General features: G+C 40.2%; 3 protein-coding genes across 13 annotated transcripts in view; 1 reads left to right on the top strand and 2 right to left on the bottom strand.

The window, feature by feature from the left end:
- Positions 1 to 9,448: 9,448 nt before the first annotated feature.
- Positions 9,449 to 10,926, bottom strand: LOC139782152 (craniofacial development protein 2-like). Its single transcript, XM_071721101.1, has 2 exons — positions 10,180 to 10,926; positions 9,449 to 10,012 (listed from the first exon to the last, which is right to left on the bottom strand). The coding sequence occupies exons 1-2, from the start codon at positions 10,924 to 10,926 to the stop codon at positions 9,449 to 9,451; spliced, it is 1,311 nt and encodes a 436-aa protein (XP_071577202.1).
- Positions 10,927 to 13,822: 2,896 nt separating this feature from the next.
- Positions 13,823 to 15,606, top strand: LOC139782156 (uncharacterized). The gene has a single exon (XM_071721108.1). It carries the CDS (start codon positions 13,859 to 13,861, stop codon positions 15,452 to 15,454), a length of 1,596 nt encoding a protein of 531 aa, XP_071577209.1. The 5' UTR covers positions 13,823 to 13,858; the 3' UTR covers positions 15,455 to 15,606.
- A 4,722-nt stretch (positions 15,607 to 20,328) lies between these two features.
- The window catches only part of LOC139782163 (sodium-coupled monocarboxylate transporter 1-like), a 78,035-nt gene continuing 71,553 nt past the window's right edge, over positions 20,329 to 26,810 (bottom strand). For 10 of the 11 annotated variants that reach the window (XM_071721124.1, XM_071721132.1, XM_071721130.1 and 7 more), the window contains 4 exons: positions 21,289 to 21,503; positions 21,149 to 21,200; positions 20,871 to 20,938; positions 20,329 to 20,559 (listed from right to left, as the gene is read on the bottom strand). In XM_071721124.1, the coding sequence (XP_071577225.1) occupies positions 20,392 to 20,559; positions 20,871 to 20,938; positions 21,149 to 21,200; positions 21,289 to 21,503 (503 nt within the window). In that variant the 3' untranslated portion in view covers positions 20,329 to 20,391. Of the gene's footprint in view, positions 20,560 to 20,870; positions 20,955 to 21,148; positions 21,201 to 21,288; positions 21,504 to 26,810 lie in introns of all 11 variants that reach the window. The other variant, XM_071721134.1, reaches the window with a different exon arrangement.

Here is a 26,810-nt window from a genome sequence, read left to right as displayed (position 1 = left end):
TCCGCTTCCGGTGCGATAAGGTGTGACACTGGTGGTTAGGCGAGTGTTTTTCGGCAGTGTGTGAGAACGTAGGAGAGGGTTAGTGGAGGTGTGCTTGTGAGAGGGAGAGAGTAAAGGAGCGAGAGTACGTGTGGAAGTGGAGGGAGATCGTGAAAGAAAGGGAGAGAGGGAGAAAAGGGTGCGAGAAGCGTGCGTGAGAGCGGGACGGGCAAGGAGCACGCGAAGCGTAGAGAGGGGACAGCGTTGAGCGGAAAGTGGCCGCAGAGCACGCGAAGTATAGACGGTGCGCGGAGCTGTGAGAGAGGCGGGCTAGGGATATAGAGTTATTAGAAAGGACTCTTCCTAGAGGTGAGTAAAGCAGAGGACGGTAGGTAGAAGAAATAGAATGATTGGGAGGATGGGGTATGGTGAAGGGGAGGTGGGGGTGCAGGGAGTAAGAAGCGGGAGCGGCGGAAAGGCTGAGGACGCGGTAAAAAGGAAGAGGGAAAATATCGGAGAGCAAGAGAGGGGGGAGGAGGAGAAAACCTTAGTGAGGGGTAGTAAGAAGCCGCCCAGATCTCCAGGCGGTGGAAAAAGGAAAAACGTGAGTGGAGGGAGGACACGAGGAGGTGGAGGGAGGAAGTGGAGGAGGTTATGAAAGAATTGAGGGGGGTGAAAGGGTGGAAGTAGGATTTTAGACAGATGATGGAGGAGGTAAAGGAGAGATTTAAAGAGCAGGGGATGTTGATGAGGGAGGAAGTAGAGAAGTTGAGAAAAGAGTGTAGGAAGCAAAAGGGGAAATGGAAGGAAGAGAGGGAGAAAATGGTGAGCTGTATAAAGGGTCTGGAAAGGAAGGTAGAAGAGCTGGAAAGAAATAAAGAGGGGGGAGGAAAGGGGGATAGAACAGGGAGGGAGAGAGAGGGGGGAGATGGGGGATAAGGTAAGAGAGTTGGAGAGGAGGCTAGAAAAAAAGGAGCGTGAAGAGAGGAGAAAAAACGTAATAATAAAAGGGTTGGAAGTAAAACAAGGAAAGAGGAGGGAGGCGGTGGAGGAGATGTTAAACGTTTTAGGGGTGAGAGGAAATGTAGGAGGTTAAAAGAGTTATGGGGGGATAGAGAAGAGGATAGGGAAATGGTCCTGATAAGGATGAGGAGTGAGGAGCAGAGAAGATAAATCATGAAAAATAAGAGAATGCTGAAGGGTAGGAAGGAGAGGATTATGGAAGACTGGACGTGGAAAGAGAGAAAAATGAGATAGAAATTAGAGGAAATCGCGAGAAGGGAGGAGAGAAGGAAAAGAAGGGTGAGAATCGGATACGGAAGATTATGGATAGATGAGCAATGCTGGAAATGGGATGAGGAGGAGGAGGTTTTGAGAGATAGGAGGGGAAAGGAAAGAAGGGAAGAGGTGGGGGAGGAGGGGAGAGCAGAGTAATAGAATAGAAGTAGGGAGTGTGGCTTATTGGAACGTGGCCGGGAAGGAGAACAAAGATAAGGAGTTTTGGACAGGGCTGAAGGAATGGGATGTAATGGTGTTGTTGGAAACATGGCTTGATGAGAGAGGGTGGAAAAGAATTAAGGAAAAGTTGCCGGGAGGGTATGAGTGGGGAGCGCAAGTAGCGAGGAAAAAGAATAAGAAGGGAAGAGCTATGGGGGAAATAGTCATGGGTATAAAAAAGGAGTTGGTGGAGAAGGAAGAAAGGATTGTGGGGGTGGAAGAGGGGATCATCATGGGCAGGGTGAGGCTGGGAGAGGAGAGGTGGAGGATAGTGGGAGTCTACGCAGGGGAAGGCATTGAGAAGGCGCTGAGGGGGCTGGAGCAGTGGGCGGAGGATAAAGAGGCAGGAGTAAGAACACTGATAGGGGGGATTTTAACGCGAGGACAGGAGAGGAAGGGGAAAGGTAGGCGGAGAGGACGGGGAGGAAGGGAGAGGGACGCAAGGAAAGAGACGGTCAAAGGATCGGATTATAAATAGGGAGGGCAGGCTTATGGTGGACTTCCTTGGGGAAAGAGGGTAGTGCATATTCAATGGGAACATAAAGGGAGATGAGGAGGGAGAGTATACATATACCGGAGGAAGGGGGTGCACAGTTATAGATTATGTAATAGGTGAGGGAGAGGTAAAAGATAGAGTGGAAAGGATGAAAGGGTAGGGGATAGGGTGGATTCTGACCATCAACCGGTGGAGGTATGGCTAAAAGGAGAGCGGAGGTGAGGGAGAGGATGTAAGGGAGGAGAAAGGAGTTGGAGGGGTGTGTGGAACGAAGAAGGGAGAAATAGGTTCAGGCAGAAGCTGGGCGGGGTAGAGTTAGGGGAGAGGGGGATAGAGAAGGAATGGGGGGAGATGGAGGGGAGGTTGAAAGAGGCAATGAAAGAGACAGAAGGGGAGTTAGATAAGGGGGGAAAGAGGAAAGGGGGTTGGTGGGACGAGGAGTGTCTAGTGAAAAAAAGGGAAGTAAGAAGGGAATTAAGGAGGTGGAGAAGGAAGGGAGGGAAAGGGGAGGGATATAGGAGGATGAAGCAGAAGTTTAGGGAGTTATGTGGGAAGAAAAAGAAGGAAGAGAATGACAGGTGGGAAAAAAGGGCGGCGGAAGTTAGTAGGGAAAGTGAGGTTTGCGAAATAGTGAACAGAGAGAGGAAAAAAAGAAGGGAAGTGATAGAAGGGATAGAGATGGCGGAGTGGAAGGAACATTTTATGAGGCTGCTTGGAGGAGTGGAAGGTAGGGTCGTTAAAGAAGGGAGAGAAAGAAGTTGGGAGGGAGAGGAAGAGGAGGAGGAAATAAGTAAGGAGAAAGTGAGGAGGGTCTTAAGAAAACTGAAGGAGGGGAAGGCGGCCGGAGTAGATGGTATTCCGAGCGAGGTGTGGAAACACGGGGGGGGGGAAGAGTTGGAGAAGTGGGTGAGAGGGTTTTGCAACAAAGTTTGGAAGGGAGGAGGGTGGCCAGAGAGTTGGAAGGAGGGGGTATCGTGCCTATATATATAGTGAAGAAGGGGGAAGAGGAGAGGGTAGAAGATTATAAGGGGGTCACCTTGTTATCCACCTTATACAAGGTGTACGTGGCAGTGTTAGCGGAGAGACTAAGGGAGGAAGTGGAACACAAGGGGATCATCCCGCCGAATCAAACGGAATTCAGAAAGGGGATGGGGACAGTGGACAACATCTATGTGCTTAATTATTTAGTGAAAAGACAATTGGGAAGGAAGGGCGGGAAAGTGGTGGCGATGTTTGTAGACTTAAAGGCAGCCTTTGATTCGGTAGACAGAGAGGTGTTAATCGAGACGCTGAGGGAAAGGGGTGTCAGGGAAGGTCTAGTTGAGAGGATATAAGAAGTGCTAAGAAAGACAAGAAGTAGGGTCAGAGTTGAAAAGAAGCTGGGCGAGAGTTTCTGGACGGCAAGAGGGGTAAGGCAAGGGTGTCCGCTGAGCCCGCTACTCTTTATTATACTGTTAGCGGACTTGGAAAAGATGAAGAAGGTTAAATGGGGGGGATCAGGCTAGGAGGGGGAAAGGTGTATGACCTAGAGTATGCGGATGACATGGTGCCGCTGGCGGAGGGGGAGGATGAAATGAGAAGTATGATAGAGAGGCTAGAGAGGTATTTAGATAGGAAGAGGTTAGAACTTAACGCGGAGAAAACTAAGATTATGAGATTTAGAAAGAAAGGAGGAAGGATTGAGAAAAGAGATTGGAGGTGGAAAGGAAGAAAAGTGGAGGAAGTGAAAGAGTTTCAATACCTAGGGTACACGCTACAAAGGAATGGAGGTCAAGAGGCGCATGTGAAAGAAAGGGTCAGGAAGGCGGCGGCGATAATGGGTCAAGTGTGGGGGATAGGGAAAAGAAGGTTTAAAAAGGACTGGGGAAGAAGGGTTTGGCTATTTGACAAGCTGGTCTGGACGGTAATGGGGTACGGGGTTGAAATTTGGGGATGGAAAGAGAGAGAGGGGATGGAGAGGCTAGAAGAAAGATATCTGAGATGGGTGTTGGGAGTAGACAGGAGGACGCCGGGGTATTTGGTGAGGGAGGAGCTGCAGAGAGAAAAATTAAGAGGTAGGACGGGTAGGAGGGCGTGGGGGTTTGAAAGGAGGCTGGAGGAAGGAGGAGGAAGCGAGCTGGCAAGGATGTGTTGGGAGGAAGTGAAGGAAAGAACGGGGAAGAGAGGGAGGAGCTCGAGTTGGGAGGAAGGCAGAAGGGAGTTTCTTAGCGATAGAGGTATGTGGGTAAAGGGAGAAGGGGAGATGGGGGAAGGAAGAGACACGGCTAGAGGAGATGGTGAAGTGGGAAAGAGAGGTACAAAGAGCGGAGAGATGGGAGAGGATAAAAGAGTCTAGGTACAATAAATGGTACAAGGAAGTAAAAGAGGAGGGGATACCGGAGTATCTAAAGAAAGGGTGGGGGGAAAGTAGATGGAGTAGGATAGCGGATTTTTAGGCTGGGGAACGAAAAGAGAGGAGGCAGGTATTGGGAGGAGGGTGAGAAAAGAATATGCAGACTGTGCGAGGGAGAAGAGGAGACGTGGGAGCACACGTGGGAGCGTTGTAGGGATTGGGACGAAGGAGAGGGAAGTTGGCAGGAGACGAGGAGTGGGTGCTTGGGGAGGGGGGAGAGGGGTAATGGTGGATGAGGGAGATTGAGAAGGATAGAAATAGGAAGGGTTACGTGGAAGAGCAAGGAAGAAGGGAGGAGGGAGGTATGAATGAGGAGAGAGTGAGAGAGAATTAGTGGTTTGCCGAAAAGAGGGAGGTAGAAGCGGTTATATAAAAAATGGAAATTTGGAGGCAAGAAGAACCGGAAGTCCCTTTTGAAGAGAGGCGTGTGGCGGGTGTGGGTGTGGGCGGATGTAGAGACAGAAGCCCACATCCACTCCACTAGATTAAGTAGAAATAAGTTAGGTTAAGTTAGGGTAAGAGGATATGTAAGTTGATGTAAAGGTTTGGATACGTTCCTTCTAAAAACGCCTTTCAAGCCCTAAGGGGAAGAAATAAAGTTCATACATACATACTTATGTACATACATACTGCGAAATATTTCGATCCGCCTAACGTCTTGCTATGAAAGGGTCCACATACATCGCTGTGGATTATTTGAAGCAAATCATTTGTGCGTCTTTTATTCGCTTTTGGAAATGGAGTACTCGTTAGTTTCTCTCTCGTATAGACGTTACACATGGGCGGTTTTTCCTTATAATCAAATTTTATTCCCGTTACTAGGCCGATTTGAGACATCCTCTTCAAGTCTCGGAAGTTTATGTGGCCATTTTACAATGTCTACTGGTGCTGATGGCTTTACTTCAACGTTTTTCGCACTATCAGGACGCGCTCTGAGAGTGTATAGATCCCCAATTCTATCTGCCACGGGTATTACTCTATTTTTCTTTAATATCTTAGCGTTAAGGGGATCCTATAGTGGCAGTAGTTACCGACATTTCTTTATTACAAGAAATCTTTAAATTGGCTTTACAGAATTGCAAAATTCTTTTACAAATTTAAAGTACGCACAAAAATCTACCCCGCGACATACGATTTCATATCGAGAACGAAAAAAAATTGAAAATTTTACTAATTTGGGCACATACAGCTGTTACTTGACGACAATAACAAAAATACTGCAGTTTATATATATAAAATGACACCCAGGCGGGGTAGGGACAACATGTAGGAACAATATTGTGTAAATAGAACTAGATTCAACGCCTAGAAAAAAAGATTTTCTCTAATAAAGTTTTATTAAGCAAAAGCACATTCAGGTTGATAGGATAAGCAATATTGCGTGTAGCGAGAGATGGCGCAGCAATCGAACAAGGACAGATGCCTCTCGTTAGACAAGGACAGATATAGATATATAACATAGAAAACAGGATTAGAAATGTTGACGTTATCGACATCGAGGAAGTTCGGCTTTCACTATAGGATCCCCTTAAGTTTTGGAAAGACTTTATATCCGTGATATGTAATCTTGGAAACAGACATTAAATTCTTTCTTGGGACGTGGAGCGTACTTCCTAGTTTTAGTATCTTATTGCAATCCTTTAATCTGCGTTGTGTCTTGGCTCGTCAGGTTCGATGTCCGGATGTGTTTTCTCAACGATTTGAAGGATTCGGACTTCGAGCACATATGAGAGGTGCACCCGCTGTCCAAGCACCACTCGTCGACCTCCCATGATTTTGATGAGAACATTTACTCCTCGCGAAGACTCTTCGTCTTCAACTTCTTCCGTTTTGCTGACTAGTCACTGTCCTCATAGGTTTGTTTCACCGATTCGCTCTTCACTGGTGTCGGCGCCAGGCATTGAGCTGCTCGATAGCCTGGTTCTTGGCATCTGTGACATGGAATGGATCTTTCTTTTTGTCGCTTGACTTTATCCGTTTGACTTCTCCATTTCTTCTCCATTTTGGGCATATTTTTTGGCAGAAAAACAAACTGGATTTGTTTTTTTTTTTTTTCGAACTTTCCTCTCCTCTTGAGAAACATGGCATCTCCTTTCCTAGGTTCGAGGATCGTGCGTCAAATTCTTCTATAATCTTTATCTTTAAGGGGATCCTATAGTGGCAGTCGTTACCACGACATTTAGTTAAATACATACAGCTTTTAATTGGCTTTACGGAATTGCAAAACTCTTTTACAGAATTAAAGTACGCACAAAAATGTAGAGCGCTATAGTCGATTTTATATAAAAAACGCAAAAAAATTTAAATTTTAAGCACACAGAACTGTCACTGACGACAATATTTGCTTAATACAAAAGTACTGCAGTTTATATATACAAAATTAGATACAGGCGCTGTAAGGAAAACATGTAAGAACAATATCGTGCAATTAAAACTAAAATTAAAATCCTAGAAAAAAAATTGCATGCTTTTAACTTTTATATATGCAAAAGCACATGCAGGTTGATAGTGCAGTTGATAGTGCAGTAGAAACCTGCACATTGCTTCCTGAAGCCAAATTAATAAATATCTACTAATAATTATGCATAAAGAAACAGGCTTTCTCATAGAGGAAGCAATGTGCAGGTTTCTACTTGCACACTTAAAAACTATAAGGAAGCAATGTGCAAGTTTCTACTTGCTCACTTAAACAAGTTTCTACTTGCACACTTAAAAACTATGAAAAACCAATGTACAAGTTTCCACTTGCACACTTAAAAACTATGAGGAAGCAATGTACAAGTTTCTACTTGCACATTTTTTTTACATTATTTTCATCCATTTGTATTATGTCTACATGTTATTTAAAAGAATTTGGCAATTATACCATTCAGTAGAGCAAAGTTTCAGCTTTAAGAATCTGTTTTGCTTCCTCATAGAGAAGCTTTGTTTTCATGAAAAAAAATTTTTTTTTTCAATTTTCTTTGCCAATGTGTTTGGAATGTTCTAAAACGTCGAAAAATCACATTTTTACAAAATGTCCGTGTGTGTGTGTGTGTGTGCGCGCGCGCGTGCGCGTGCGTGTGTGTGTGTGTGTGTGTGTGTGTGTGTGTGTGTGTGTGTGTGTGTGTGTGTGTGTGTGTGTGTGTGTGTGTATATTTGGTGTCTGTGGTTGCTCTAACTTTCGTAAATTTTGAGATATCGGGCTCAATTTTTTTTTTTAATGTAGAGTATTATTAAAGAAAAGTTGGTATTGAATTTGGCGATGATCGGTAAAAGAGTTTATTTTTTTAAATAAAATTTTGAATTTTTTGAAAAATGTCTGTGGCAGCTCTAACTTCCGCAAATTTTAAGATTAGAAAGGAGAGGGCCACGTGGAGGTGTCGCGCCGGTTCGTACCCATATCCGCAGCAAATCTCCAAGGTAAAGAGCCTCTAGTCGATAGACTAATGTAGGTAAGGAAAGTCGGCAAATTGGATCCATAACTTCGGAATAAGGATTGGCTCTGAGGAGCGGGGCGTGTCGGGGTTGGTCGGGAAGCGGGTTTGGCTGACGTGCTGGGCCTGGGCGAGAACGCCCTAATAGAATTAAAAAATATTTCTAATTCTATTATATTTTTCAGTCTTTTCTACCCCTATTTTATATATAATTCTGTAAGATTTAGTTGATTAGACCCAGCTTTATACGCGATCAAAGGTTTATAATTTTTTGAGAAATGTCTGTGGTAGCTGTAACTTCCGCAAATTTTAAGATATTAGGTTATTTCTTTTTCTTCTTCTTCTTCATCTTTAGCCTGTTGACATCCACTCCTGGACATAGGCCTCTTCCATTTCCTTCCACGTCATCCTCTCCTGTGCAGTCTGCATCCACCTCTTTTCCGCATGGCGTTGGATGTCATCTCGCCATCTCGCCTGTGGTCGGCCAATGTTTTTCTTGGACTCTCTTGGTCTCCATTGCATCAGGGCCTTGGTCCATTTGATGTTGCTTCTCGCAACATGCCCCGCCCATTGCCACTTTTGTCTAATCGCTCGTTCAACCACGTCGGCAACTCCTGTTCTTCTCCTTATCTCTTCGTTCCGGATTCTATCCCTCAGGCTGATTTTCAGCATTCCTCGCTCCATTGCCCTCTGAAAGATTCGTAGTCGGTTTGCGCTGTTCGCTGTGAGAGTGACTGTTTCGAGTCCATATGTCGCAACTGATAATATGCACGTGTCATAAACCTTCTGTTTGAGGTTGATTGGGATTTTTGGTTCTCGGAGGATGTAGCTTAGTCTACCAAAAGCTGCCCACGCCAAGCCGATCCTTCTGGTGATCTCAGCTGTCAGATTATTTTTTCCTAGCTTGATTTTGTGCCCCAGATACACGTATTCTTCAACCACCTCGAGAGTGTGGTTGTCGATGGTAACTAGTATATTGGTGGGGCCCATGATTTTCGTCTTCTGGAGGTTCATTCTCAGACCAACTGTTCGGGAAGCTTCCCTGAGTTCTTGTAGCATCGTTGCGAGCTCGTCCGCATCGCTGCTGAATATGAAAATGTCATCCGCGAAACGGAGGTGGTTTAAACGTTTCACATCGACATTGATGCCTTTTTGATCCCATGTTTCCTCCCAAACACATCCTCCAGCGCCAGGGTAAGAAGTTTGGGTGAAATCGTATCACCCTGTCTCACACCCCTCCGGATAGGGACTCTTCCTGTAATCCAATCCTCTTCCATTTTGACGTGCAAGGTGGCATGCTCGTATATGAATTTGATCAAGTTAGAATATCTTGAGTCAACACGTGCTTTATCCATCGCTTCGGGCACTGCCCATGTCTCAATTAAGTCGAAGTTTATGGTAATCTATGAAAGCCATATGCAGTGGGATATTGTACTCGGTGCATTTTTCTATAAGTGTGCGCACTGTTTGTATATGGTCTGTCGTGCTATACCCCCTCCTGAATCCCGCCTGTTCGATGGGTTGATAGAAATCGAGTTTCTGGCTTAAGCGATTCGTTATTATTTTGGACAACAGCTTATAAAGGATTGAGAGTAGACTAATAGGTCTGTAATTTTCCATATTCGTGCAGTCGCCCTTCTTAAAGAGCAGGATGACCTCTGCGTTCTGTCACGAGTCAGGAACCTTGCCCTCTTCCAGATACCTGTTCAACAGTACCAAGAGTGCTTTTTCCAATTTTTCCCCTCCAACCTTAAGCATCTCGACTGTTATCCGGTCTTCCCCTGGTGCTCTGTTGTTCCTTAGTTGTTTCAACGCTGCTTCCAGTTCTGATTTGTCAATGGCTGGTAAATCTTCGGATCCTACGTTCAGAATTGTCTGTCTCGGTCGTCCTTGCTGATTCGGATTTGGAGCTGACTGACTGTAAAGTCTTCGGTAGAAGTTTTCGATGATCTCTGCGATCCTGTCCCTCTCTGTTACAACCTCTCCCAGATCGTTCTTCATCTTATAGATTACTACCTTCCCTTTTGACAATTTGGAGCGCAGAACTCTCATGTTCATATTATTTTCAATGGCTTCCTTGATTGCTCGTGTGTTGTAAGCTCTTTTGTCTTTTTTAATCGCTTTTCTCACGGCCTTGTTCAGTTCTTTATATCTTGGTGAGTCCCTGTTTGTTCTTCTTCTTTCTTCAATTTGTCTCTCAGTGTCTGGACTAAGTTTCGGGTTCCCACGTTTCTGAAGTGAGCACACTTTTCTCACGGTAATTCGGATGCTATTCGTGATTTGTGTTGACAGCGCATTTAGTTCTAGTTCTTGTAGCTTTTCGGTTGATTTTAGTTTCCGTTCGAGTGTGGTCTATATTCTTCTTCCTTCCCTCTCAGCTCTACTAATGTTAGCCTGACCTTTTTATCCAAGAGACGTTTCCTCTCGAGCCGAGTATCCACTAGGATTTTTGCTCTCACCAACCTGTAGTCGCTACCCGTGTCGAAACGATTTAGGGTTGACACATCCGCACAAATGCGCTTATCTGTGGCTAGCACATAGTCTATTTCGTTTTTGATAGTGTTGTCCGGGCTTCTCCATGTCCACTTTCTTTTGGGATGTTTTTTAAAGAAGGTGTTTAAGCAGTATATTTTTTCTTTACTCAGGAAGTCCATCATCGCTTGTTTCCTTGGGTTTCTCATGCCCAGAACAAAGGCACCGATGTACGGTGGGTCCGCCGGGGTCCTCGATCCAATTTTTGCATTAAAGTCACCAGTTATAATGGTAAACTTGGTCTTTTCCGCAATTTTTGCTGCTGTTAGGTCTTCATAAAATTGCTCGATGTCCTCATCTGTCGAGGTTGAAGTTGGTGCGTAGGCCTGTATTATTTGCATGCTGCATTTGTTGTTAAGCCTTAGCACTACATAAATTACCCTGTCCAATATAGCTTTGGTTTTGGTTACAAGGTGTTTTATCTTTTTGTGAATTAGCAGAGCCACGCCACTGATGTGTAAATTTATGTCAGAGTTCCTTTGAAGAAGCATATGTCCAGATTTCATGATTGTGACCGCTTCCCCACTTAACCTGGTTTCGCTTATTCCGAGGACGTCCCACTTGACGTTTTTTAGTTCATTTTCAAGGTTGACAAGATGTTCCTCGAGTCTCATTGTGCGAATGTTATACGACGCAATGTAGAGGTTATTTCTAATTCTATTATATTCTTCAGTCTTTTCTACCCCTATTTCATATATAATTCTTTAAGATTTGGTTGAGTAGATCCAGTTTTATACGCGATCAAAGGTCCATATGCAAAGTCTATATATGGACCATGTAGCCTGAACTCCCAAAGTCAACATCGATTTGACATTGCGTCAATTGTAAAACCCCACTTGTGCTACTAAGCTGACCCTTTTTCAATTCATAAAAATGTTAAATTTAAAATGAAAAAAATTTGTGCAAATTAGAAACTTGCACATTGCTTCCTCATCATTACAGATCGCTACCATTGCTTCTATTTTATGTCGCTCATATTTTGAATTGCGATACAATGATTTTTAACGAAGTTATGAGCAATCAAAGTCGAAATGCTCATTTCTTATTCAATCCGCGATAACTCAGTAACAAAAAATCGTAGAAACGTTTTTAAAAGAAGATTTTGTAGGGAAAACTTGAAGCTTTCACGTTAGGAAATCGAAAATTTTCACAGATTTTTTTTGCACGTGACAGGACTACAAAGTAAGGAGAAAATTTTCCATTTTGTCCAGCTTGTAGTTTTCTATATGTAAAAATTACTAAACTTACAGAAACTAAAAAATAACAGTGACCTTTCAAAAGTAGATATTTTAAGCTTTAAAATCCTTTTTTTAACTTAAATTTTATTCATTCTTTACGAAGTTACAGCTGCTAAAATGTTGCCTATTTTTTTAAGAAAAATTAAGTGTTCCTTTAATTTTTGTGAGGAGTTTATAAGAACGGTATATAAATCAAGTATACAACTTATATTAGTTGTATCGAAGTTCACGCTAATAATAAAGTAGCACACAATTTTGAATTGAATAGATATATTTATTGTTTTATAGCATTTTACATCTCTTCATAATTTTTAATTGTATCTGAGCAGATCTGGACACATTCGGTAAATAATTATATCTCGGCAGATCAAATTATATCAGGTCAGATCTGGTTATATCTGTTCAGATCTGGCCAGATAGAGACAATTTGCTGATCAAATTATATCTGGCCAAATCTGATGAACCAGATCTGGTCATATCTCGACAGATCTAATTCTTTTTTCCCGGATGGTCGTCGATGAAGTGAGATAGATAGCAGACGATTTAGTCATTCTGCTGCGAACGCAACGCCTGTAAGACAGTATAACAATCTCACATTTTTCCAAATTTTCTTCAATTTTCTACGTTTTCCCTGCTACAGGCGTAATTTTTATGACCATTTTCGGATTTTATGACTCAAAATACGTAAGAATACGTAGGATTTTTTCGTTTTCCTAACAGTTCCCAAAATCTCAATTTGGAATATTTTCCTTTACTATTGTGATAATTTTATGACTAGTGTATATATACAGGGTGACACACAAGTTCCCGGAATTTTTTAAAAACACTAAGCAGTTACAAATCAGTATACAAATTAAAAATCTACACTTTAAGCAGAACATAAAATTTTATTAGAACATTAATAACAAAATTTAAAAAAAATACAATAAATGCTCAAAATTATTTCCTAGTATCAAAAAAGGCTCATATCTAAATGATCATTATGATCAAAAAAGAAAAATTTTGGATCGGATAATATACGGTAGTTATTAAATCGGTAGTTATTAAATTGGATTATAAGCCGCCGTGTAAATGTAGTCACGGAAAAGTTCAAATCCGGCGAGTATGGTGGTCAAACGTTTTTGCCCCAAAAACCGGGAAACAACTCTTCACATGTTCGCGATCGTTGCTCGCACCGAATGAGCTGGTACACAATCTTGCTGAAGCGTAAATCCTTCTCCATCAAATGCTCCTATGCTCCTATCCATGGCTTCAAAACGCCTTGAAGAACAATCTCTTGGTAGCTAGCGACATTGATTTTCGCGAAATAGTAAAATAGCGTACAATCGGCGTCAAAAACCACCTGAAGTTAGTCGCGTTCGGGTCAAATAATAACTGAACACATCGCAAAGCCTGTATTAGCAGTCTAGGTAATATATAGATGTCTGTGGGATTAGATAATAACTGAACACATTGCGTCTAGCTATTTGTGCATCATGACTGTTGGATCAACCAATAGAATGTGAGTAGGTGAGGCAATTAGAGCCAAGCGCGGTAGTCAAAGCGCAAAACAATTTAAAAGTAATCAATAGATATATTAACGAACGTTTCGACACATTTTTCGTGTCCTCTTCAGCGTTAAAAGTTACATATAGTCAAAAACGAAGATTTACAGAAAGTCGAGTATAAGGCGTAGTCATCGACAAATAAAGTATAAAGGACGCAGTCTAAGAATAAAATTAAATCAGGATGTACCATAGTCGAAAGCCCGACATGCCGGTGTGCAATCGCTCCACATCCATCTCATCCTCGAATAATCTCGCCAGGTTGAAAGACCAAGTGGGTGAAAGATTCGAACCATGCCTGTACCATTAACGAAGTCACGATGTGGCAAGGGCGTAAATTATCTATGTTGATTAGATGACTAATGAATTTACTTACGGAGCAACCGCAGACCAGAATATCGCACCGCGAAAGCGACAAACGCCTCACATTGTAACGAGCTAACCGTTCGACGCGTCGCGAGTGAGTGAAGCATCGGTAGGAAGGTTAACACAATATACACCGAGGGAGGGGATAGATTATCGTATACAGTCGTTCTAAATTTTTCCCCTTGCTAAGCAGACTGCAGTGAGGAATCGATTGGCACCCATCATCAACAATATTCCTAATTATTCTTTCCCTAGAAACAATTTTAATAACAATATCCTCAAATTATCAGCCGCGACTAAAAAATTTCTCAACAACAACAGGAATTTAATTCTCACGAGGGCTGACAAGCGTAACAGTCGCGCTCGACAAAGATAAATATATTGCGGCAATTGAAACGATGTTAAATGATAGAAACACTTACTTACCCATCAAGACGGATCCCACGAAAAAACTCATTTCAAGCTCACGAGAATTACTAACTAGGTGGAAGAACGCGAATTATATTACAGGATCAATGCACAAATCTCTTTATTGTAGTGACGGGAATTTACCGCGGGCATACGGACTTCCTAAAATCCATAAACCTAATTGCCCTTTTAGACTTATTATATCCTCTATAAATAGCCCTCTATATGATCTGGCCTCCTTCCTCCACCGTATAATGTTCAAAAGCTTCCCGAAAGCCCGCAGCTTTGTAAAGAATAGCATCGATTTAGTGGAAGAACTTGCGAGCATACATGTCAACGATGGCTACAAATTGATCTCATTGGATGTTGTTTCCTTATTTACGAATGTACCCATTGAAAGGGTTCTGGACAGCATATCGGTCAGATGGAATTTTATTGCCAAAAATTGCAATATACCGAAATCGGAGTTTTTTATTGCGGTCAGGCTGATATTAAATTCCACCTTTTTTATGTTCAATGGGAACATTTATCGGCAAACTTTCGGGGTTCCCATGGGTTCTCCTCTTTCCCCCATGGCTGCTGACATTGTGTTACAGGATTTGGAAACTATAGCTCTTTGCACCTTAAAATACATCCCTCCTTTTTATAAAAGATACATTGACGACATAACACTGGCGGCACCGTCGACTTTGCTGCAGCATACCTTAGATGTTTTTAATTCCTTCCATCCTAGGCTGAAATTCACCATAGAAATCGGTGAAGATGACAAGTTAAATTTCTTGGAGATCACGATGATATTGAACAACAATAGGCTAACATTTGATTGGTTCCATAAACCAACTTTTTCTGGCAGGTATCTAAATTTTATGTCGCAGCATCCGGTATGCCAAAAAAGAGGGACGGCCATAGGCTTAATAGATAGAGCATTTTTGTTATCGCACCCGTCCTTGCATGCTAAGAATCTCAGTCTGGTCATTGGAATCTTACTTAATAATTGTTATCCACTGGAATTCATCTATGGGATCTTGCGCGAGCGTCTTAAGTTTTTATTTAACAGAGACTCGAATACGAATGTGAGACGGAATGAAGAGGAGGTTGCTCCTTTTTTCACTTTACCGTACATCCCGACGATTACAGAAAAATTTAAGAACGCCATAAGGGAATTGAACGTGAGACTGTCGTATAACAGCCTAAATAAGATGCGCACATTCATCAAGGCGCAGAAGGATAGTCTTCCACGGTCTAATAAATGTAACGTAGTATATAAGATTAATTGCAATGATTGCGATGCTTCTTACGTGGGCCAAACTAGTAGGCAATTGCAAACTAGAATTAGGGAGCATCGTAATCATATTAATTGGAATACTCCGAATCATTCTGTCATAACCGAGCATAGAGTCGAATGTAATCACGATTTTGATTGGAAGAACGTTGAAATTTTAGACCACGAATCCTATTATTATAAACGTTCAGTTTCTGAGATGATATGTATAAAAAGGCAGGCGAAGGGGTTGAATTTGCAGACTGATGCTGAGGGTCTGCCTGACACGTATCTAAGTGTGATCGAGAGACTGTCAAAAATTTAGAACGACTGTATACGATAATCTATCCCCTCCCTCGGTGTATATTGTGTTAACCTTCCTACCGATGCTTCACTCACTCGCGACGCGTCGAACGGTTAGCTCGTTACAATGTGAGGCGTTTGTCGCTTTCGCGGTGCGATATTCTGGTCTGCGGTTGCTCCGCAAGTAAATTCATTAGTCATCTAATCAACATAGATAATTTACGCCCTTGCCACATCGTGACTTCGTTAATGGTACAGGCATGGTTCGAATCTTTCACCCACTTGGTCTTTCAACCTGGCGAGATTATTCGAGGATGAGATGGATGTGGAGCGATTGCACACCGGCATGTCGGGCTTTCGACTATGGTACATCCTGATTTAATTTTATTCTTAGACTGCGTCCTTTATACTTTATTTGTCGATGACTACGCCTTATACTCGACTTTCTGTAAATCTTCGTTTTTTACTATATGTAACTTTTAACGCTAAAGAGGACACGAAAAATGTGTCGAAACGTTCGTTAATATATCTATTGATTACTTTTAAATTGTTTTGCGCTTTGACTACCGCGCTTGGCTCTAATTGCCTCACCTACTCACATTGTATTAATCTTGAGAGCCTATATGCTTTATTGTAATTTACTCAACCAATAGATTTACTACATTTTTAGTTGAACCAACAGTCATGATGCACAAATAGCTAGACGCAATGTGTTCAGTTATTATCTAATCCCACAGACATCTATATATTACCTAGACTGCTAATACAGGCTTTGCGAATGAAGCCACAAAAGGGGAGACAAATGAAGGCAAGAGGTAGAGTAGGGGAAGGGTAGAAGAAAGGTGACCATTGAAAGGACTAGTTAATATCACACGCATTACAAAATATTTATATGTGTGGTCCTTTCAAAGATGGCGAATGACTTCAATGCAACCTGTACAACAGTGTAACCATACCCAGCATCGACACTGAACGTTTTTAGTGAGTCCCAATTCCTCTAGGAATATGGTGGCCTATATGTATGACAAAGAGAAAGATACTTTTCTCTCTTTCTCTCTTAAATGTTCGTACATCTCAGAAGATGGCGGCGAGTCATGTGACGGAAACTTACTACATCAAAGGTGCCGACGCTCACTGTCGCTACTGGGTATGGTTATACTGTGCCTGTACTAAACTATAGCAATCTAGCAGTCTAGGTAATATTAGGGCTGCGTTCGGATAAAGTCCCTATATAAGAGTCTGGCTACTGAGTGGACTCACGCGTATTCCCTTACGAAAAAGTAGTACTAGCAATCAGTACTCAGTACTGAGTGATCCGTACTCGTAGTATTGAGAGTATTAGTATGTTAATACTCATGAATACTGCAGAATGGTCAGTACTGTGTCTGTCAGTGCTTACAGTACTGGCAGTACTACAAGCAATAATACTCATTAGTACTTCAAAGTATTGAAGTGGTCAGTACTTTATCAGATTAATATTCGGAGTACTATCATGATAGTACTGCCAGTACTGTAAGAAACTAATAGGCACAGTACTGACCATTCTGCAATATTCATGAGTATTAACATACTAATACTGTCAATACTACGAGTACTGATCACTCAGTACTGAGTACTGATTGCTAGTACTACTTTTTCGTAACGTATCTTGGAAATACTAAATTAATAAAATACTAAATTAACACACTAAACTATCAATATGACGTTATTTTGATATCTTCTAGACTCTTTGTTCTACTTGAATAGTACTGCGTAAGTAGGGGAGAGTGGGCTCCCTTGAGCCACGGGGTCCAATGTGACAGTGCGAGTTTTCTGTATTAACGTTCTGCAAAATAGTGACGGTGGGTATGAAAACTTTCGTTTTCAAAACATATAACTTCCATCAAAAAATTATGCCGAAATAAGCATATATACTTTAGTTAAAGGCAGATATGTAATTGGAGCCTTGCAAAGTAAATTTTTACTTGTCATAACTTTTTGATATGTATAATATGAATTTCTAGAGATTCTACAGTTTAAAAAAATTCATAAGACGTTCGTCGGGATCTAGGTTCAATACCAACGTGCGCACAAAAACGTTTAATTGTTCTGTATCTGAAATATTTACGATAAATAATATCGATGTTCAGTGGGGTCCAATGTGACGTAGGTTGATGGGGTCCTCTGTGCCACGCTTACAGAACTATCTAACCTACCTACGTGACAGCGCGAGTTTCCGTAGTGTGTTTCGATCGCGGAATAGTAAATGTTAGTGCCTAAATTTTCCTATAAAATGAAATAATTTCCATCGATAATCATATCCACACTTTCATTTTCTCTTTTTTTTACCCTTTAGTTACAGATCACATGTAATCGAGTCGCTGTGAGGCAATATTCGTTGATCTCTGCTAGGTTAACGACAAAAAGTGAGGTTATAGGACTTTGTTTTCAGTTTTCAATTTCTTAGGTCATCTGATGAAACAAATATGACACGATTATTGATAAATTGGTTCTCTAGCACAGTCTTGGTTTTTCAATTGACTAAAGATTTGTAATAAACAAAATTTAAACAGATCTCTTCTACGTGTCACAGGGTACCCTACCTTTCACATTACACGTCACAGTGTACCCTACGCTATGGCTCAATCGACCCCATGCGTGGGGTCCACTGTGACAAACGCAGCATTTCGAAATATCATTATTTTTGCAAAATATTTCTGAAAATTTACTTCTTAAATCATTTACAAACAAAGTTTATTATATTAAACATCGAATAGTCTCATTTATATTATAATGAAGTAATTAAAAATCATTTGTGATTTGAAAGAACGTGGTTCAAGGGTGCCCACTCTCCCCTACTGCGCCTGTACCACACGTTAGTATTCCACGATTATTCGATAAGTACTAAAAGATTACTGGAGGGAGTACTGAAGGGAATACTGGTGGGAGTACTGGAGGGAGTACTGGAGGGAGTACATTAGAGGAAGTACTGAAGGGAGTACTGAATGAGTATTGTATGAGTACTGGGAAGGAGTACTGACGAAGTCAGTATGGTCGAATTTAGTAGTACTTTGAGTACTTATGTCTCCAGTACTTTCACCAATACTTTTTCCAGTATTAAAACCAGTACTACTTTTTCATAAGGGTTAGCTTAATCAACCTTTTGTAACAAAATGGCGAAACCAATGGCGACTACAGCCCCCTTCTCCTTTTTCTTCTTTAGGTTAAAGCTGACGACCACAGTCTCTGAGTGTCCTTGACTCTAAATGTTAGAGTCCCTGTATAAGATACGAGACGCCATTTTGTTACAAAATAGCTTCAGTGGCCAAACTCTTATATAAGGACTCTACGTTCGGAGAGCGCGCTATTAGCGCTATTTGCTTATTCTATCTTTGTTTTACACCTGATGAGCGATAAAGATAGAATTATGCAGCCTAGATGTCTGTGTCTGATCTAAACGCGACTAAGGCCCGTATTCATAGTCGGATCTTATTTCAAGACTGTCTTAAGTAATGTCTTAAGATGCTAGTACGGCTCTGTGATTGGTTCATGACATCTTAAGATTGTACTTAAGACGGTCTTAAATATAAGATCCGACTATGAATACCGGCCTAACTTCAGGTGAAAGGCATTATTGACTACGTTTACACGGCGGCTTGTAATCCGGTTTAATATAACTACCGTATACTATCCAATCCAAAATTTTTCTTTTTTTTAATCATAAATGATCATAATGATCATTTAAATATGAGCTTTTTCGATATTTAAACTACAATTTTTAGTATACAATATATATCAAAGATGGTTTCAAACGTTTACAGTATCAAAATAGGTTCATAAATAAATGATTGTTATGATCAAAAAAAGAAACATTTTGGATCGGATAGTATACGGTAGTTACTATATCCATTGACACGGAGTATATACGTACACGCTCAAACGCCACGCGCGCCGCCCTTGAGTCATGTGTAACCTAGAGCGCTCATTCGTTAGCTTCAAATTGCTCTTATTTAAAAAGTAGTGTTTAGACGCAATTTTACCAAAGGAAAAAGTCGTTTCTTTTAGCAGAGACAATCACGTTGTGCATTTCGTGTCCGCGAATTTTAGGACACTATATACATACACACACGCACGCGCGCGCACGCACGCACACACACACGCACACAAGCACATATAAGCCGAATCCTACCGAAGATAATCCAAGTTTATCGAATTCAATGTCCTGGTCCCCTTACGTCTTACGTCTTACGTGTATTATCATCTCCTTATCTACATAGACAGCTATGTAGTCCATGTATTCTATAATCAATGATCCTTAGAAACCTTTTGATAAGATTGCTCAAGAGAATAACCTGTCTGTTATTAATCCTTATCTTAGAAAATACAATACCTTTTTTCTCGTCAATAGCTTGTCTTTCATGCAGTTTAAACTTTAAACGTGTTTTTCTTAAAACTGTTTTAAAAACGGTAATCAAAATATCTGGGGGAATCCTGTCAGTTTGTCAAAATTGAAGATCTTTTTTAATTAGCTATGAGACAAAGACTAGATTTATTCATATATTTTAAGAATTTTTTTAATTTTCTTATTTTAGATAAATTTTATAAAAGCGACAATAGTTACTGCAAACTGCTACAGCAAAACTGATAAACCAGGCCGCGTGCTTGATGCTATTTATTAATATTTTTATTTCAAAATTTTGTGTTACGTTTATCAAAATATGTATTTAAAAAACTGGTGAAAATCTCGCTGGAATGACATTAATAGTTTTCGTAAAAGAATTCATAAAAATAGATATCTTTTTAGCTCTTCCGGGTGTCTCCCCTAATGACACTGTGTCTATTTTTTAATACTTTCTTTATCTAAAACTAGATGGAATGTATGTTCGAACATTGAAGAGAGAAAGAATAAAGTATGTATAGAATGCAAGTAACACGAACAGATTTATTATTATATCGTTATCAATTAGGTAAAGTTATCGTTTAATGCACGCACGTAGGTAATTCGAGTCTTCCGGATTCCAGATTTCTTCGAATTACTAGCGACAATCCACCAACATCCACTGTTCCCTTAATTGTAATTAACAACATGGAGCCGAACATAATGAAAGTCTGAAAGAAATCTGTCCATACTACTGCCTTGAGGCCACCCTGAATAAAATAATAAAATCTTTCAACAAAGTTATACTAAATATAAAAATTGTTTTAATTATTTTCTAAATGCTATTATGTTAGATTTATTATTTGTTATATATCGATCCGAGAGGTCAATCCAATTATATGATAAATAATTAAAATCAAATATTTATTTTATTTAAAAAAAATGAAGAAAAAATATAAAGAGTATGCAAGAGTATACTCATTTAGTTTTAATTTGAAATTCTTTACGTCATTACATGCGTTTATTTTCTTATATCTTTTATTTGTTTTCTTTTTTATATTTTTTAAGTCAATTATCTTACCACACAGGTGTAAAATATGCAAACGATGCATACAAAGGGTGTAACTATGTGTACATTTACTCCGGTGACTGAAAATAGAGTAATCTGAAATGATTTTTTATATAATGATACCGCATTGTGATTTCCATATTTGCACGACATATTTTCAAACAAGTTAAAATTACGCATGCACGGGCGTGCATAATTATTAATTAAACTCGAATATTGTGCAAATTCAGAAATTATTGGATTAATTCTCTATGAAATTTTCATTGAACTTTTGTTTGGAAAATATATACCTTGATTGAAGGCCAATGCAGGTACGTAGATGACAATCGGAAGCCACGTTATCTAAAAAAAACATTGTGTATCGATATATCACTTGAGATGCACACTTATTGAAAGATTTATACAAATATGATTTTCTGGCTTTACTCACAATACTGATGGCAAAGAGGACTGAACCTAGCAATCTTATTCTTTTATCGAAACGCTTCTCGAGGTATTCATAAGTGCTGGTGAGTTTGAGCTCGTGAAAAACTGGCAGATATACGACAGACGTGGCAAAGGTGACAAAGAAGGCCGTACAACAAAAGAATAGATAACTTGTGCCATGTACATAAATCTCCGTTGGTGTACCCAATAACGAAATACCTGTTACATATCATTTAATTTAAAATATAAATAAAAGACTCATAATTAACGATAGGCGTAAAATACATCAAATCACTTTGAATAATAATAATTTTTCGAATTATTTTGAATATTGTTCAAAACCAAAGTATTTTTAAGAATCAACTATTGTTACGATAAAATACACATATCACTCATTTGCTACAATGACATAACTAAAAGGTAAGACTTCCGAATAGCCCCTACCTCCAAATTTAATGAAACTTGCAGCAATTGTAGAGCATTAAAGAACACGCCCACAATATAAAGGATTTTGTACGGAAACAAATAGAAACGGAGAAATTAAAAAAATACAAATGGTAAATTGTATGATTACCTATTGGGTAATTGTTTACATGGAGGGGATCACCTTGGTATTTTAGTATGTTGTCAACCTGAGTGACCTTCAGAAGGTTTCAGCCCGCGCTCGTTATTTATTCAGAAGGTATTAACAAAAAAAATTTGAGAAATGTAGCAGTTATTTTGAGTATTAAAAGGCATAAATGACTAATATATATGTCGAAATAGTACATGCATGAACAAAGAAAATACGATGCAATACAATACAAATAAATAATTTGTATATCGCCACAAATATTCACACAGATGATCGACTAACTTATCTTGTTTAATACCACCTCTACTTAAACGAGCTCGTAAAGCACGCCACGAACCCATGTGACAACTCGTCTCGCGTGAAAAGTGTATGCGTGGAGATAGTAGGTTCCGCCCCCCTGCGGAAGGCTCCACTATTGTTAAACTAGACACATAGCGTGCCTTCAAAGTACATGCGTGGACTTTCCACGCGTGGAAAGTTGTGAACCCATGTAACAACTCGTCTCGCGTGAAAAGTGTATGCGTGGAGACAGTAGGTTCCGCCCCCCTGCGGGGAACTCCACTATTGTTAAACTAGACACATAGTGTGCCTTCAAAGTACATGCGTGGGCTTTCCACGCGTGGAAAGTTGTAAACCCATGTGACAACTCGTCTCGCGTGAAAAGTGTATGTGTGGAGGCAGTAGGTTCCGCCCCCCTGCGGGGGGCTCCACTATTATTAATAGACACATAGTGTGCCTTTAAAGTACATGCGTGGGCTTTCCACTGCTTTAAAATTTCCATTTACTGCTTTAAAAGACTTTCCTTTGTTCATACATGTACTATTTCCACAAGTTTCATCAAAATTCAACCACTAGATTGTCTATAAATTAGAATGAAAATTTTGAATTTTTGACGCCAATTTCTCCGTTCCTATTTGTTTCCGTACAAAATCCTTTATGGTATGAACGTGTCCTCTAATGGTCAACAATTGCTGCAAGTTTCATAAAATTCGGTAGGGGCTATTCAGAAGTTGAGCCTACCGCTGTACTGCTGCTAGGGCTTCGCGAAGCCCCCCCCCCCGCACCCCCTATACCCCCATGCACATGGCGGTGTGGGTGGGGTTGAGGCGTGGGCATGGGGGGCTTCGCCCCCCCCCCGCACCCCCCTAGGGCACGCCTACGGCGTGCCCGGGTGTGAAATATACCTCGCTTTAAGCGTGAGCGGGGGCGGCGAAGCCCCCCCTGCACCCCCCCCCCCCCCGATGCATGTGCTTTATAAGTTATAAAGCGAGATTCATGTGCATGGGGGTAAAACGTAATAGTAAGGTAAGGTTTCGACCAATCGCGTTGCTCGATCCGGCCGTCCGTAAAAATTTCTAATTAGCTGATCTAGTGGAAAAACTCCAGGCACCGGGAGCTGTGAGTGGCTGTGATTAATCGCAACCTGGTCAAACGGGACGCTCTCCCGTGTATGCAATATGGCCGTGTGTGCAATACGGCCGTGTGTGCAATGCGCTGTGAGCAATACGGTCGTGTGTGCAATATGATCGTGTAGACAAAGCGACATGTGCACAATAATTCCTGTAGGCAATCGTTCTGTGTGCAAATGGGAATGTATGCAATCGGGATTGTGTGCAATACGGTGTGTGCAAACGAAGCTGTAGGCAATCGTTTGTAGGCAAACGGCCGGGACCTTCCCGGGTAAAATGCACGTGAAAATAATGTATTATTCGTAGTAATAGTAATTTTGATATCATTGTAAACTTATTGTTAGGATTAGATGCATGTAATGATAATGTTAATATTATTCTATTAATATTAATAATAATATTGATATTATTGTAAAGTCATAGATTTAGTAGAACGCATGTTAATGATAATGTTAGGTAATATTAATATTGTTATTATAGTAAAAATATATAAGATACTTTAGAAAGAATTTAAAGGAACGTGGAAATAACTAGCATATAATTTGATAAATTTGTTTATTGAGCGATCAATTCATAGTCTGGACCGGCACGCGACGCTCTCAGATAATCACGCGATTTTCCGAATAGTTTCACGTGACGGTCTCGCGTATTCACGTGAACCCCGTAGTCCCTTACCCCGGGACGTCACCAAACGAGTAGTATATATACAGGCCCTGTAAATCAGGCATTCGCATTCTCTTCTATTCTATTTCCGAATAAGTTACGCGAGATTGATGTATTGAGAGCACCGCGAGCCGAGAAGGACAGCCGCGAGCGAGTTTGATTCAGAGGGTTGTGCCTCTTAGTTTCACGCGTCGTTCTTCTTACTGACGGAGTACGATCCTGTAATATAAGGAAAGAAAGTGACCACTTGAGAAAGAATAAATACCACTTACAGCGAAATACATGAATAGTTTCGTTTTACCTTCTATGATTTTCTACCTGATACCTACTTGTCGATACGCGCCTCTCTCAGAGCGTTCTTGACAAGTCCTCACGTAGATGCGCACCTCCCGCAAGGCGTTCTCTAATCACCGCTGTTCTTTCCTCGTTCCTAAAAATATTGAATAAAAATAGACTGTTGAATACCGATTATTTGCTTATTAGCTGCATGATATCGTTAAGGCCCTTGCATGCGCTCTATTCCAAAAAGGAAAATCGAAGCAGCTTATATTGAAAAGGATCCGGAAGTATAACAAGCCGCAACAAGGTAAGTGAATAGTGTCACCAATGGTACGATCGGGACGTGCCCAGCAATTAAAACGGCTACGGCGGACCTATTATGTAGGCGGTGTATTAAATCCCGTTGTATCACAAGCATCGCACTCCGAGCCCCTCGCTTCCGTTTTGGACGTGCCAAATCCGTCTCAATCGGCTCCTGCCGCAAGAGCGACCGAAACCTAGAATTACAAAAACAGTACTTCTAACTCGGAAAATCCGCATCATCCTCAGAGAGTACAGTGTTACTTAAGTATCAAAGAAAAATAAATCATAAGTCTTCTACTTACCATCGTTTGCCTTTATGTATTTCACAAGTTAAATATCGCGAATGGATTAAATGCTTCACCATTTCACTTCACGTAACCCACTCCGACATCCCGAACGATCTCAGGACGTAACAACCCGTTCATTTTATAAATTCAAAAATAACAATTTTTGAGTTATATGTCGTTGTTGTAGCAAATAAACGATATATCAATATCAAGAGATACGAAGCGATATATTAATATCAAGAGATACCAGAGTGTCTCGCGCCAAGTGTACACGTGATAGTTACTTCGCGATACAGGCAGCGACATATAAATAAGGATATCTATATACCTGAAGTAGGAGAGGGTGTGTGTGTGTGCGGCGGGTGTGGGTGTGGGCGGATGCAGAGGCGGAAGCTCACAACCACACCACTAGGTTAGGTAGATTAAGTTAGGTTAAGAGAGGTGTAAAACCTTATGTATGCGGAGAAGCGAGGAGTTGTTTTGTAAAGGTTTGGGACCGTTCCTCAAAAACGCCTTTCAAACCCTGCGGGGATAAGAAATAAACTATCTATCTATCTATCTATCTATCTATATACCTAAAGTATCGAGTTGAAAAAAGACACGATGGTCATATCTATAAAACGGCTAAGCGGAATGAAAATTTTAATAGGCTCAATTGCTTGTGCACGATTGCTTGTGTGGTTATATTATATAGAGTCCTAGATTAGTAGAGAAATGCGAACTTGTTTTTCCTTCTGATTGGTCGGTTATAGACCAATAGACAGCAGAGCGTACGAGCTTAAGATGGCTGCGGTGGCAAAGTGGGAGTAGAGTTCGCGTCTAATTCGTATGGGTCGTACGGGTGTATAGATCTATGATAGTGACGACGACAAGGTGTGGGTACAGTCCGAATAGATTTTAATATCGTACGGGTGTACAGCACAAGAAGGCGACGGCAGCAAAGTGGGGGTAAAGTTTGCGTCTCTCTACTAATCTAGGACTCTAATATTATATAACAAAAGTGTCTTTATTTTTTTTCTACACTAAATATTAAGCTCCTAGGTACTCGCCGCGGCCATATTAGATCGTGACGTCAGAGGCAAGAAATACACGCTGAAAATTTTTGCGTGCCATTTCCTTTCTAAAGTCTTGTGTCCACGATGCTAGAAGTCGCTCTGAGATCTCGGACGGAGAAAGAATTAACCAATCGCATTGGTCAATTGCTGAATTATTTAAATATAATTAATCAATTTTTTCTCGGTCCGAAATCTCCCTAGTGGAAAAATTTCGCTGAAAAATTTGTTGAAATATCACTGAAAATTTTCTGAAATTGTTCCACGTTTTGGAACACTTCTCAGTGAAATTTCAGCCTAATTTCAGTCTAATTTCAACGAAATTTCAGTATAATTTCAGCAAAATTTCAGCATAATTTTAACATAATTTCGAGATAATTTCAACAAAATTTAATTAAATTTGAAAACAAAATTGCATGTTTTTTTTACGAATATTTTCATCAAAATTTATTTAAATTCGAAGAAAATATTCATAAAAACATGCAATTTTGTTTCCAAATTTAATTAAATTTTGTTGAAACTATACAAGGACTTCAGATGTTATTAATTATTTAATAATAATTGGACAATAAATTAAATAATTAATTCAATACAATTAATATCTTAATTTATTAAAATCAATTTTATTGTATAATAATATAAGTACAAAATTACCTTTTTTCAAAAAAGGTGCCAAGTACACGCAATGTATTTTATAAATCCAAAAATCCAACCTAAGTGGCAGTAGCTTTATTTCTCCTTAACAAAATTATATCACAAAATTGCGTTACCTAACTCAACCTAAGTGATATGTATAAATCCACAAATTTAACCTAAATGATAGTAGCTTTAATTTCTCTTTAACAGAATTATTATATCACAAAATTGCGTTATTTAACTCAACGCAAGTGATATGTATTTCAAAAAAATATATAAAATCTTTAAATTGCATCAATTACAAAGAGAATATATATATTGCT

Source organism: Temnothorax nylanderi, unplaced genomic scaffold (genome assembly GCF_030848795.1).
Source record: "Temnothorax nylanderi isolate EJ_2023f unplaced genomic scaffold, tnyl_v1.0 TNYL_tig0392_pilon, whole genome shotgun sequence".
NCBI classification, from domain to species: Eukaryota; Metazoa; Arthropoda; class Insecta; order Hymenoptera; family Formicidae; genus Temnothorax; species Temnothorax nylanderi.
Note: the sequence above shows the minus strand (reverse complement) of the source record. Positions and strands in the feature narration are given on the sequence as shown.

Coding starts and splice junctions, on each gene's coding strand:
- LOC139782152 (XM_071721101.1), bottom strand. CDS start 10,926: ATGAGACTCGAGGAACATCTTGTCAACCTTGAAAATGAACTAAAAAAC. Junction 10,013..10,179: donor AACGTCTCTTGGATAAAAAG/GTCAGGCTAACA, acceptor TGCTCACTTCAG/AAACGTGGGAACCCGAAACT.
- LOC139782156 (XM_071721108.1), top strand. CDS start 13,859: ATGTTAAATGATAGAAACACTTACTTACCCATCAAGACGGATCCCACG.